The sequence below is a fragment of the Plecotus auritus genome (genome assembly GCF_963455305.1).
Source record: "Plecotus auritus genome assembly, chromosome: 2".
Classification (NCBI taxonomy): domain Eukaryota; kingdom Metazoa; phylum Chordata; class Mammalia; order Chiroptera; family Vespertilionidae; genus Plecotus; species Plecotus auritus.
In genome coordinates this window covers 222,193,348-222,207,591 of record NC_137771.1, presented here as the reverse complement: position 1 = coordinate 222,207,591, position 14,244 = coordinate 222,193,348, and the positions used below count along the sequence as shown (strand labels likewise).

General features: G+C 45.5%; 1 protein-coding gene across 2 annotated transcripts in view; it reads left to right on the top strand.

The window, feature by feature from the left end:
- Window positions 1-9,301: 9,301 nt before the first annotated feature.
- The window catches only part of UBASH3A (ubiquitin associated and SH3 domain containing A), a gene marked incomplete at both ends in the record, with an annotated part of 41,823 nt that continues 36,880 nt past the window's right edge, over window positions 9,302-14,244 (top strand). For both annotated transcript variants that reach the window (XM_080654794.1, XM_080654793.1), the window contains 2 exons: window positions 9,302-9,414; window positions 11,603-11,656. In XM_080654794.1, the coding sequence (XP_080510920.1) occupies window positions 9,302-9,414; window positions 11,603-11,656 (167 nt within the window). The remainder of the gene's footprint in view (window positions 9,415-11,602; window positions 11,657-14,244) is intronic.

Here is a 14,244-nt window from a genome sequence, read left to right as displayed (position 1 = left end):
CCACCCACTTCACTCACCATTTCTGGAGCCGCCATCCTTAAAAGCACAACTAATTTCCTTTTTCATTATAAAAGCAAGCGGAATGGTGAGCCGGCTGCCAACGGGTTAGTCCAACCGGGAAATATTTCCAAGTCACTCAGCCTTGTCGACTCAATCGTCACAGCAAATGGCATGATCGTGGGCGACGGTGTAACCCAACCTGCGTGTGGCTATCAGGTAGCCATCGGCGGTATGACCGCGGGGACCAGGGAGGGGGGAACGAGGCTGCCCTTTAATTAGTAAGTAAGGTAAGCAAACCTTTGCAGAACCTTCACGTCAGAGAGCCTTCGGAAGGCAGGCACTCCTTTTACTTTAAAGAGCAGGGCGGACCTGCCCAGTGCTGAGCAAGCACACCAAGAGGCAGGTGAAAGGCTTGGTGGGGGTTTCTCTCCCCCCATGTGACTGAGCCCAAGTGTAGACTTGAAGCTGCTCTGAAGACAAAAGGCAGGGAAGCTGACCGATCTCACAGCCAACTCTCTACAGAGACACTGCACATGCTGTTTGTTCTTCGGGGGCCTCGGTGTCCCAAGGGGTTTCTGCACACAATGCGGCTTAAAGATGTTTTATCGGGAAAGAAAGGGTCCTGCCGCTCTGGGCCCGGTGGATGTGAAATGTGCACTCATTTATTCACAGATATTCATGGCCATCTGCCATGAGGCCAGGCATCTAGACTCAGAGCAGGTGGCAGAGCGATCAGAGCATCCACCTGTGGTCTCAGGTGGTGACAGACGCTAGGAAGGGGTGAAAGAGGCTCAGACAGGGTGGGGGGAGGAAGGCCCCTAGACAGAGTAATGTTTCAGGCAAGACTTTGGCAACGTATCAAGTGGGTCTTGTGAGCTATGAGGGGAGGTTGTTCCAAGCGTGGGACCATCAACGCCGGAGACCCAGAGCAGATGAGCTGGGGGTGTCTAAGAAAGCCTGTGTGCTTGGAGAGGCTGGTGGGCAGGTCATGGGGGCCCAGGCCACTGGAAGGAAGGACTCTGGTTGATTTCTTTGTGGTGGAAAACTGGGAGGAGCTGAGGAGGGCAAGGTCGGGGTCTGAGCATGTGCACTGAGTGTAGGGGCGAGGTGGGGTGAGGCAGGGCAGAGTGGGGTTGGACACAACAGAGAGCCTAGAGTAGGCTGTTGCAAACCTCTGCCACCATGGCTGTGACTTGGCCAAGGTCCTGGCAGTGCAGATGAAGAGGAGGGCTGGATTTGGGGTTGCTTTGAAAGCAGACTTGGCAGGATTTGCCAATCGTGGTTTCATTCAGTCTTGTTTTCCTGCCTCCAGCACCTGCCCAAGCACCTATCCATGTCTTTTGGATTTAACACAGATCATCCTTCAAGCTCATAATCCCTTCTTCACATCTTTCCTAACTATGCTCTCCATTCCCTGAACAAATGTTTAATATTTTCCCGTTGCTCTTGAAAGATAACTATTCAAGCTAAGAAAAGGGATTGAGCTAGATGGGTATTTCCTGGTTTGGATAATTAAGCTTTTCCTTTAAAGGAGAATTTTACATTTTAATATGTTATAAGAACAATTGCTCAAAAAGTGGTTTTTCATTTAGAACAGAAAAATATATTTGAGTAGAGGCTGTATTTCAGGCCCCAAATCTAATATTTTCCCTCTGGAGAACAAGTTTTGTCTATTTCAGCCTTGGGCAAACTACGGCCCGCGGGCCAAATCCGGCTGTTCTATCCGGTTCTCTTGCTCTCCCCTCTGCTCCTTTACTTTGAATTTATATTAGTTTACACAAACACTCCATCCATGCTTTTGTTCCGGCCCTCCGGTCCAGTTTAAGAACCCATTGTGGCCCTCGAGTCAAAAAGTTTGCCCACCCCTGGTCTATTTGCTGACTTACAAATTTAAGCTATCAAATTCATTTGTTCATGAAATTATTTCATCCTTTAAATTCTCAAAGAAAAAAAGATATTATTTAAAAATATAGTTAACTTATATTTAAAGGTGAAATATTGAAACCTCTTCCTCTGAGATGGAGAATATACAAGGAGCTTCACTATAGGTATACACTATGTCTAGTCAACATTTGGAATCCAAGCCAATGCAATGAAATCAAAGAGGAAGGAAGGAAGGAAGGAAGGAAGGAAGGAAGGAAGGAAGGAAGGAAGGAAGGAAGGAAGGAAAGAAGGGAGGGAGGGAGGGAGGGAGGGAGGGAGGGAGGGAGGGAAAAAGAAAAAAGAAGAAAAGAAAGGAAAAAAGAAACTTTAAAAGAAAAGAATATATACTGCTAATAAATAAATAAAACTATCATTATTCATAGACAAAATTATTTTTGGACATAGACTATCTTAAAAATTCTAAAGATAAATGATTAGAACTGACAAGTAAGTCAAGCAAGATTTTTGGATATAAGTTCAATGTGAAATCATGTTAAGTCAATAGTATTTTGATTTATCAGCAACAACGAATACAAACATGAAATTTTAAAAAGATATAATATACAGTGGCATCAAAAGTGACCCAACACCTCAGAATAATCTAATAAATACTGCAAGACCTATCACAGAGATTTAGATAGTAGAATTCAAAGAAAATAAAGACCTGGCAACTCTATGCCAGGAAATTTGACTTAGATAAAATGGTCGCATTCTTTGAAAAAAAACAACTTAATACAACTGATACAAGGAGAATACTCTTATGACTGTTAAATAAATTAAATTCATAATTTAAAACTTCTGAACAAAGAAAATTCTAGGCCCAGATGACTTCATTGGTAAATCCTTTCAAACATTTAAGAAAGAAGTTCTAATAGGAACAAGATAGGAATGCCCACTCTCACTACTCCTGTTTGACATAATACTGGAAGTATTCGCCATTGCAATTAGACAAGAAGAAGAAATAAAAGGCATCCAAATTGGAAAAGAAGAAGTAAAACTGTCCTTATTTGCAGATGACATGATAGTGTACATAAAAAAACCCTAAAGACTCCATCAAAAAATTATTAGACTTGCCCTAACCGGTTTGGCTCAGTGGATAGAGCGTCGGCCTGCGGACTGAAGGGTCCCGGGTTCGATTCCGGTCGGGGGCATGTACCTTGGTTGCGGGCACATCCCCAGTGGGAGGTGTGCAGGAGGCAGCTGATCGATGTTTCTCTCTCATCGATGTTTCTGGCTCTCTATCCCTCTCCTTTCCTCTCTGTGAAAAATCAATAAAATATATTAAAAAAAAATTATTAGACTTAATAAATGAATTCGGCAATGTAGCAGGATACAAAATTAACGCCAAGAAGTCTATGGCATTCCTATACACCAATATTGAACTTACAGAAAGAGAGACTAAAAAAGCAATCTCATTTACCATCGCACCAAAAAAATTAAGATACCTAGGAATAAACTTAACTAAGGAGGTAAAAGACCTATACGCAGAAAACTACAAGACACTGAAAAAAGAGATAGAGGAAGACATAAACAGATGGAAGAACATACCATCTTCCTGGATTGGTAGAATCAACATCATTAAAATGTCCATACTACCCAAAGCAATCTATAGATTCAATGCACTCCCCATTAAAATACCAATGGCATATTTCACAGACCTAGAAAGAACTCTCCAAAAATTCATCTGGAATTAAAAAAGACCCCAAATAGCTACAGCAATCCTGAGAAAGAAGAACAAAGTAGGTGGGTTCTCAATACCAGATTTCAAGCTTTATTACAAAGCCACTGTTCTCAAAACAGCCTGGTACTGGCACAAGAACAGACATATAGATCAATGGAATAGAATAGAGAACCCAGAAATCGACCCAAACCACTATGCTCATTTAATATTTGACAAAGGAGGCATGAACATACAATGGAGTCAAGACAGTCTCTTCAATAAATGGTGTTGGGAAAATTGGACAGATACATGCAAAAAAATGAAACTAGATCACCAACTTACACCATACACAAAAATAAACTCAAAATGGATAAAGGACTTAAACATAAGACAGGAAACTATAAAAATACTAGAGGAATCCACAGGCAGAGAAATCTCAGACATATGCCGAAGCAATTGCTTCAATGATACCGCTCCTAGGGCAATGGAAACTAAAGAGAAAATAAACAAATGGGACTACATCAAAATAAAAAGCTTTTGCACAGCAAAAGAAACCATCAACAAAACAACAAGAAACCCCACTGTATGGGAGAACATATTTGTCAATGTTATCAGTGATAAAGGTTTAATCTCCAACATCTACAGGGGACTCATACAACTTAATAAAAGGAAGATAAATGATCCAATAAAGAAAATGGGCAATGGACCTAAATAGATACTTTTCAAAAGAAGACAGAAGGAAGGCCAAGAGACATATGAAAACATGCTCAAAGTCACTAATTATCTGAGAGATGCAAATCAAAACGACAATGCGGTACCATCTCACACCTGTCAGAATGGCTATCATCAACAAATCAACAAACGACAAGTGTTGACGAGGATGGGGAGAAAAAGGAACCCTCGTGCACTGCTGGTGGGAATGCAGACTGGCGCAGCCACTGGGGAGAACGGTATGGAGTTTCCTCAAAAAACTGAAAATGGAACTCCCATTTGACCCAGTAATTCCACTTCTAGGAATATATCCCAAGAAACTAGAAACACCAATCAGAAAGGATATATGCACCCTTATGTTCATAGCAGCACAATTCACCATAGCTAAGATTTGGAAACAGCCTAAATGCCCATCAGCAGATGAGTGGATTAGAAAACTATGGTCCATCTACACAATGGAATACTACGCTGCTATAAAAAAGAAGGAATTCTTACCATTTGCAGCAGCATGGATGGACCTGGAGAGCATTATGCTAAGTGAAATAAGCCAGGCAATGAAAGGAAAATACCACATGATCTCACTCATTTATGGAAAATAAAGAACATTATAACCTGATGAACAAAAAGATAGATACCGAGGCAGTAAAGCATCAAACAGACTGTCAAATTACAGTGGGAAGGCTAGGGAGTGTTGGGGAGTGGGGGAAAGAGATCAATGGAAGGACTTGTATGCATGCACTTAAGCACAACCAATGGACACAAGACACTGGGTGGCAGCGGGGGTGGGGGGAAGAGGACATGAGACAGGGGGTAGGGGAGGCTGGGGGAAGGTCAATGGGGGAAAAAAGGAGATATATGTACTACTATTTGTAATACTTTAAACAATAATAAAAAAAAATACCTAGGAATAAATTTAACCAAGGAAGTAAAAGACCTGTACTTGGTCTTTCACTATAAAAGACTGAAGAAAAAAATTGAAGAAGATACAAAGGTGAAGGAATTAAGAAGTACAAACTGGTAGTTACAAAATAGTCATGATGATATAAAGTACAGCAAAGGGAATAGAGTCAATAATATTATAATAACTATGTATGATGTCAGGTGGGTACTTGAAATGTTGGGGGGATCACTTTGTAAAGTATGTAATTATTTAACCACTATGCTGTACACATGAAACTAAAACAAAACAATATTAAATGTAAACTACAATCAAAACTAAAATTTTAAAAATTAAAAATAAAAAAATCCATACCTAAAAAAAAAAAAAACAAAGAAGTTCTACCGTCTTACAAAAACTCAGAGAATTGGGAAATAAATACTTCCCAACTCACTTATGAGGCCAAAATAATGTTGATGCTTAACGTGACCAACTGTCCCCATATGCCTGAAACTGAGAGGGATCCTGTGATGGGAACTTTCGGTGCTAAGACCAGGAAAGTCACAGAAAAACCAGAATGAGTTAGTCAACCTCCTGACACTAAACCCTAACAAGGGATTTACAAGAAAGGAAAACCACAGGCCAAGGTAATCCACAAACACTGATGCAAACATTCTAAACAAGGTGTTAGCAACTCAGTTCCAGCCCTTCATGACAAGGCTAACATATTATGAATAAGGTTTTATCTTATGTTTTTTTTTTTTTTAAATATATTTTATTGATATTTTACAGAGAGGAAGGGAGAGGGATAGAGAGCTAGAAACATCGATGAGAGAGAAACATCGATCAGCTGCCTCCTGCACACCTCCCACTGGGGATGTGCCCGCAACCAAGGTACATGCCCTTGACCGGAATCGAACCCGGGACCCTTCAGTCCGCAGGCCGACGCTCTATCCACTGAGCCAAACCGGTTTCGGCATTATCTTATGTTTTTTATGGTGGTTTCAATTGACATTTTCCTGGCGACTAATAATGTTGAGTATCTTTTCACATCCTCATTAACCACTCATGTATCTTCTTTTGCCAAGTGTCTATATAGATCTTTTGCCCATTTTTAAAGTGCATTGTTTTCTTATTATTGATTTAAGAATACATATGCATACAATAAATACATATACATATACATACACACACACACACACACACACACATATATATTATGTTATGTTAACGTAACAATGGCCTGCCAACAAGAGCTGAGGGAGCACACTTGCTGGATACAAGTCCTTTGTCAGGTGTATATATGGTGATATTTTCTCCCAGTCTATGGCAGCATTTTTATTTTCTTTTTTGGTGTCTTTCAAAGAGCAATTTTCAATTTTGATGGAATTCAGTTTTAAAAAAATTATTTTTTATGCTTTTTACATCCTAAGAAGGCTTTGCAAACTCCAAAAATCAAAGAGCTTTTTCTTTGAGAAGTTTTAGCCCAATAGTAATTTAGGTTCACCATATCTTTAGAGTTAATTTTTGTACATGATGTGAAGGATTGAGGTTCACACCTTTCCCATATTAGTATGCAGTTTTCTAGCAGCATTTGTTAAAAATACTAACCTCCCCCCTATTGAATCACATTGCCCCTTTGTTGAGCATCAGTTGACCACATATGTGGATCTTTCTGCACTCTCCAATGCACACTATGGCCACCTGATTTTTATATTTATATGAAAATGCAAGGGGCCTAGAGGAGCCAAACAACCTTGAAGAAGACAAAATCAGAGAGCTTAGCCCTATAGTAATTAAAGTAATGTAATATGGACACAAAAATGAACACCTCAAACAAGAGAACATAATAGAGTCAGAAACGGACTAATATACAGAAAGGGGCAAACATAGGTTTACAGTGGTTCATATGGAAAACAATACAATCTATATCTATAAAAGCCTAAGTGACCAAACGACCGGTCAACCTGTTGCTATGATGCCCGCTGACCACCAGGGTGCAGATCCTCAATGCAGGAGCTGCCCCCTGGTGGTCAGTGCACTCCCACAGCCAACCTCCCACTGCTGGCCAACCTCCCCCTGGCCGGCTGGCCCTGATCAGCCCGATCACCGGCCATGCCAAGGGACCCCACCCATACATGAATTCGTGTACCGGACCTCTAGTAATTAATAAGTATTAGTATACAAGAATAAACTCTGTGTTTTGCGTACTCACAACTGTAAACCTACTTTTGCCCAACCTGTATATACAGTCACCTGAATTACAGTAAACATTCTACAGTGATTCATTGGGCAGATGATGTTCTTTGCAAGGAAAGTGTGGGGAAATACATGAACTTTTCCCCCTACCTCACACCATACACAGAATTAATTCAAGTGGGTCATGGAGCTAAATGTGAAGGGTAAAAGTGGTAAAGCTTCCAGAAGAAAACATGGGAGGACCACCTTCATCAATGCTGGATTAACGACGATTTCTTGAACAGGATACAGGAAGTTCTAACCATAAAATAAAATAAAAAGATTAATCAATTAATTTTCATTCAAATTGAGAAATTTTGTTTCACCCAAAGACAGTGAGAGATTAAAAAGGCAAACCACACCCTGGATGAGTTATTACCATTCCATGCTTCCAACAAAAGACTTATCTCCAGAGTTCCCACAAATTAATAAGAAAAACCAAACAACCCATTTTAAAAAGGCCAGAGACTTGAACAGGATCTTCCACAAAGGGGTCACTTAAGTGGCCCATTGCCTGTCTCATGGTGCTCAGTGTCATTGCCATGCAGGGAAACACAAATTAGAACCACAGAGAGATACCACTACTCGCCCCCAGATTGGCTAAAACTGAAAAGACTGACAATATCAAGTATGGACAAGGATGTAGAGCAGCTGGAGGAACGCTCACCCACTGCTGGCGAGAGGCAAATGAACAACTGCTTTGTAAAACTGCTCAGCAGTTCCTAATGCAGTGCGTACATATCCTGAGCCAAAAATCCCACCCGTGGATAAGTGCCTAACAGAAATGTACATCGGGCACCAAAAGGCATATACAAGAGTGACTGCAGCAGCCAAACAACGGAAAACCACACCAATGCACGTAGACAGAGAAATAAATCATGGTACTTTCATCTCATCGAATGCTACCTAGCAGTGCAGCACACTACCAATGGCTACAAACAATAATGTGGGTTAATTTCACACGCATCATTTTGGCCAAAAGAGTACATGCCGTTTGGTTGTATTTATATAAAGTTCAAAAACTGATGTGCAAGCTAGCAGAGTGGCTGCCTTTTTAGGGACGGAAGAGATAACTAGGAGGCTGGGCGGGGACTGGGGGCAGGGGAGCTCCTGAGATCCTGGTAAGTTTGAGAGCAGAATTGGTGTTATATTGGTATATTGGGCTGGACCCTTCTTTGCCCTCTTCTGCACTGTAGCATCCCTGGCCTCAACCGCTAGATGCCAGTAACAAACACCCCCCTCCCCTCATTTTGAAGATCAAAAATGTCTTCAGAGGTTGCCATGGGGGAGCCAGAACTCCCCTGGTTGACAACCACAGTTTTATTGTGGGTCCTGGGGGAGCTAGGGGTGTGTGCTCACTTTATGAAAATTCATTGAGCTGCACACACACAATTCAGCAACTTTGCTGCATGCATAAAAACCTTTTTAAACTTAAAGCTTTACAAGTTGAAAAAAGTCAATGAATAACTAAATGGGCCAAAAAATTTTAGAGTGAGCATGGAAGATAGGTACAGTGCAATGTCTTGTCTGCACATAAGCGACTAAGACCTCTGGTCATGCAAGTTCTGTGGCATCGGACCCCAGTGGAGAACCCTCAGCCCTGGATCCCTCCCCCTCCCCCCCTCTCATGCAGATTTGCTCCCAATGCAGCCCAGGCAGAGCTAAGGCTGGCTCTGCACAGGGACCTCTGGGACCCAAACCCACTGTGGAAACAGGGTTGATGGGCACTGTACCCCAGCACTCCACAAAGAGAATTCTGAAAACCATTATCACATGCAAACAGGATATTAGGTTTTGTCAGAAAGATCAAAAAAGGCTTGAGGTTTTTCTTCACAGCCTCAGCCGCTCCCTCTCTGGCTTTATCTACTCATTTCAGTCGGAGGCAGGAAGAGATGGCAGCCGGGGAGACCCAGGTCTACGCCAAGGTCAACAGCAAACTCAAGGCCCGCAGCGCCGCCTCCCTCCTGGACCCCCTTCTGGTCATGGGCTTCCCAGCACACACTGCGTGAGTACTCCCCGCCGGGCACCTGCCCCTGACACCCAGCCTGACCGTTCTGAGGTCCCGGCCACAAAACTGCAGGCCGCTCGGAGCACCTACTTCCTGTCGAAGGCGTGCGCCTGGCAGAGCGAGGTTCTGCTGCTGAATTAGGCCCTTTGCCGCTGTCTTTAAATGACATGATCGGGGCCTACGCTGCTGGCTGGTTGGCGGGGGCCCTGGATTTGTGAACACTGGAAACCACGTGTCACTGTGGTGCCCCCATTTCCCAGGGTTCGGAGGGGCTTGGGGCCTGTTGTACCATCTTTGTGGGCAGCTCAGAGAGGACTTTTCAAACTCTAATCTGAAAGGCCCCACCACCCCGTCAGTCTCTGATTCTGGGACCGGTGGTGCAGGAAACCATCCGACCTTAGGAAACATCTCGAGTGCCCGATAATGAAACAAAATGGCTAAGCATCTCCTGGGTCAGCACGATCCCGCGTGTCCAAGGAAAAAGCCCACGCGTGGAAAACTTTAACCGCAGGAGTCACCCCTCTCAGCGAGGGAAGAAATCCCCATAGCGACGAGCTGTGATACTGACCCCGGGTGACAGCTTCCATAGAAACCCGATTTCTTAGAGCCGGCCCTCTCCAATGTTATCCACGTGGAAAATACACCGGAAGTCCCCTGAGGTAACCCTGGATTTGGGAGGGGGGCAAACTTCCCTTGAACATTATAACGAAATCCCAACCAAATTGGATGGAATAATGTTGAAGCTAGACTTGGTCCTCACACTGTGTTCACAATAACCCGGGGCCTGTGAGACGGAGCGGAAGGCAGCGTGAGCAGGGTGGCCTGCCATGTGCGCCCCCATCCCCAGCACCTGACATCGGGGGCAGAGGGGGACGCTGAGGGGGAGAGGGCAGGTGGCTTCCTACCTTGGGCAGGACCCAGACCCCACTCTCTAAAACACCGAGAAAGCCATGCTCTGTCACACTGCTCACACTGGAGCATGGACACACACTCAAAATCCCTTCCAACTTAAACATCAGCCGCATGTTGGGGATAGGAGACCTGTTTTATTTATTTATTTGTTTATTTATTTATTTTATAAATATATTTTTTATTGATTTCAGAGAGGAAGGGAGAGAGAAAGAGAGAGCTAGAAACATCAGTGATGAGAGAGAATCACTGATTGGCTGCCTCCGGCATGCCCCACACTGGGGATTGAGCCCGCCACCCCGGCATGTGCCCCTGGCCGGAATCGAACCTGGGACCCTTCAGTCCGCAGGCCGAAGCTCTATCCACTGAGCCAAACCAGCCAGAGCTAGGAGACCTATTTTAAACCCCTCATTAGTCTGAAGCACCCCAGTAAGGCTCTGAGCCAAGGCCGCTCTGGTGGAACCTCTCCGGGAGGCTCAGCCCCTCGGTACTGACCACATAGCAGCACTGAGCCGCCCCCCTGGCCTCCGCATCACCCTCAGCCACTTCGGGCTGAATCCCTGGACCAATGCCTTTAGCCGGGTTCCCTTCTCTTCAATGTGCTCCGGTTCAGTTGCCCTGAACTCAGTGAATGTACCTCCTGGTACAATGGTGAGAAGACACAGTCAGGCGGCAGGGACTGCAGTCTGGTAGGGGCGGCAAGCGGACACGAGCTCACTGAGACAATAAGCGATAAGCGAGGTGACCGTGTGCATGGCTGGGACCCAGCGGGGCTGCGCGCCCACCAGGAGGCGGTTTGGAGCGGGCCTTGGAGGGGGACATTTGAGCCGAGCGGGAAGAGCATGGGTGTGTGGGCGCGGGGCTGCATTTGGCGGGGACACAGGTGTGCAAGCCAGGGCTATGACCCTTCCGGCTGCCTGGAGGACCGAGAGCGTGTCCACCTGGCCCCGGTGCAGGGCACACAGGGGGTGGGGGGAGACAGACTGCAGGCGTGGGTGGACCTCAGGCATGAGCCCTTGGCCTCCCTGCCATGGACTGAAAGGAAAACGGGCAGGGGCCGGTGAGCAGGTCTGCAGGCCCACAGGGCGCAGCGAGGGCCCGGGGAGGACAGAGGCCTGCGCTGCATCCAGCTGTGACGTGTGGCAGTCCAGCCCCTGGGGGACAAGGGCCAAGGGCCAGGGGCCCGCTGTGTGGCAGGGCTGCCCCTGCCTCTCACCCCTTGCACACACACTGGAAGGCGGGTTCTGAATGCCCCTTGCATTCCGCTTTCCTGTAGGCTGAAGGCATTGGCAGCCACTGGGAGAAAGACAGTGGAGGAGGCCGCGGACTGGTGAGTGGGGCCGGCTGCCCATCGGAGGGCCTATGGCTTGAGGACTCGCAGGGTGGGCCCTGGGAGGCGCTCAGTACAGTCTGGCCGGGCGGGGCCACCTCCGTGCCAGCCCACCCAGCACTGAGGGAAGGGAATAAGGAATCCACGTTTAAAACAGAAAATAAGAGAGAGAGAGAGCTTGAAACAAGGCTTTCTTCACTTAAAATCGAATTTAATCTGATGCGGCTGTCAAGGAAGAAAACACTCCACGTGATTGGTTGCACACCCAACGAAGAGCCCTCTGCTGACATAATCTAGACTCGCAGGGGTCCTCAAACTTTTTAAACAGGGGGCCAGTTCACTGTCCCTCAGACCGTTGGAGGGCCGGACTATAGTTTAAAAAAAAAACTATGAACAAATTCCTATGCGCACTGCGGGCCCGGGACGAGTCGGCTGCTAAGCAGGACAGGCAGCGGCACCCGGCAGGCCGGATACATGTCCTCGGTGAGCCGCATGTGGCCCACAGGCCATAGTTTGAGGACGCCTGATAGAGGTTGCCACTCTCTTGGCTGCCTCTGATGGGAGAGAATTTCCAGGGGTTGTACATATCCCCTGAGGCATCCGCAAGGTGACCTTAAGGGGCGCCAGGTGGTTGGGGGCGGGTGAGGCGCTCTGGTTCCAGGCAGGTCCCACCCACCAGCTATGTGACGCTGCACACCGCCCACGGGCCTCGGTTGTCTGCTCTGGGAACCTGGAAAGGGCACCCCATTCTCTAGAACCCGGTCCTGCCTGAATGTGCCATGATGCCACCAATCTGCCCCAGGTGGGAAGTCCCCTCACTCTGCCCCAAAACAGCCACAGTGGAACTCAAACAATAAAGACCGGGTCCCGTGAGGCTGGGGTGCCCTCCACGGAGCAGACGGCAGATACTGGCAGGGGGTCTCTGAGTGTCCAGATGCCCTCAGTGGGAATGCCCTTCCTCCTCCAGGAACTCTAGGCCAAGGGCTCAGCACATGACGGAAACACCAAGGCTCTGGGCTAGGCTCGCTGATCAGCCACCAGATTCCAATTAGAAGCCAAGCCCACCTCTGGGAAGGCCCTGGTTGGTCCCTCAGCCATGAGACTAGAAGTCCTACCAGCGAACTGGGAGACAGTAGGATCCCCCAGTCTCGGTCTAGAGTGGGACCAACCTCACCAATAACCAGGGAGGTGCAAATTCAGATGCCCTTCAAAACAACAGCACCTTCAAGGGTTGGTGAGGGAGAGGGAAAGGGGTGGTCTCTTACTTCCCTGGTTGCAGTGTGAGGTGTCTATCAACACTGAAAGTGTGTGTAACAGCCCAAAACCAGCAGTTCCAAGTCTAAGGACATCCTCTGGAGAAATACAAAGGGGCTAAAAAAGCAGGAACAGAACCCTTAATTACAGTGTTAAAAAGAAAACTATTTGAATGCACACCAATGGGATGGATGAAGGGAAGAGTGCACATGTGCGTACGTGATGGGATGGTACACAGTCCTGAGAAGGTTCCTGCTTAACTAGGAGTGTATGTATTAGTGTGGGGAAGTTGGAAAAACATTGTGGAGTAAAAAAATGCAAGTGGTGGAATAATTTCAACAATGGCTTATGATTTATATAAAAGATATACACAAGTGCTATCTATGAATTTATTACTGACATGTCCAGAAGAAAACAAAGCAGATTAACCATTGAGGTTGCCTTTAGAAGGGGGATGTGAGCCAGCTTAAAGGGGAGGAGCCAGGATGAGGGAGGAGGAGCCAGGATGAAGGGGGAGGTGCCAGGATGAGGGGGGAGGAACCAGGATGAAGGGGAGGAGCCAGGATGAAGGGGGAGGTGCCAGGATGAGGGGGGAGGAACCAGGATAAAGAGGAGGAGCCAGGATGAAGGAGGAGGAGCCAGGATGAAGGAGGGGTGGGTGTTTTTTGATTACTATTAGGGAGATGTATTTGCATGTAACTAATGTTTTCCCCAGTGGTTGCCTACTACTTTCTAAACTTAATATCATCTCACAAGCACTTCCCTGAGTCATTAGAAATTCTTCAAAACCACAATTTCTAATGAACAGATACGTAAATTTACTATTATTTATCTAGTTTGTCCTTCTTTTCTATTGTAAATAACCCTACATTGAATATTCCATACATGTAGTTTTTTCCAGACATTTTGTTTTTTTTCCCTTTGGCTAACTTTCTGGAAGTAGACTTATTAGTTCAAATGGTCTGGGTATTTTAAGGCTCTTGACACATACCGGCAAGTTGCCATATATAAAGGAGGCACAAATTCATCCTTAAAGCTCACTGCACCTTTACACCATTGAGCATAACTTTCATTCTTTGAAAAACATTTCGTTCATTTGACAGGTGAGCAAATGGTTGTTTTAATTCTCATTTTTCTTATTAATGAGAATGAACTTGAGTTTTGGTTTGTATATTCTTTTCCCTTGTATCAAAAATAACTTTTTCTGAGTTGAAAGAAAATATCATAGCCACCTAAATTGTCTAGTTCTTTGTGGTTTTGATTTTTACCTTTAATTGGAAGTGTGAGATAAAATTAAAATGAGAATATTTTCCACAAAATTTTTCAACACTAAG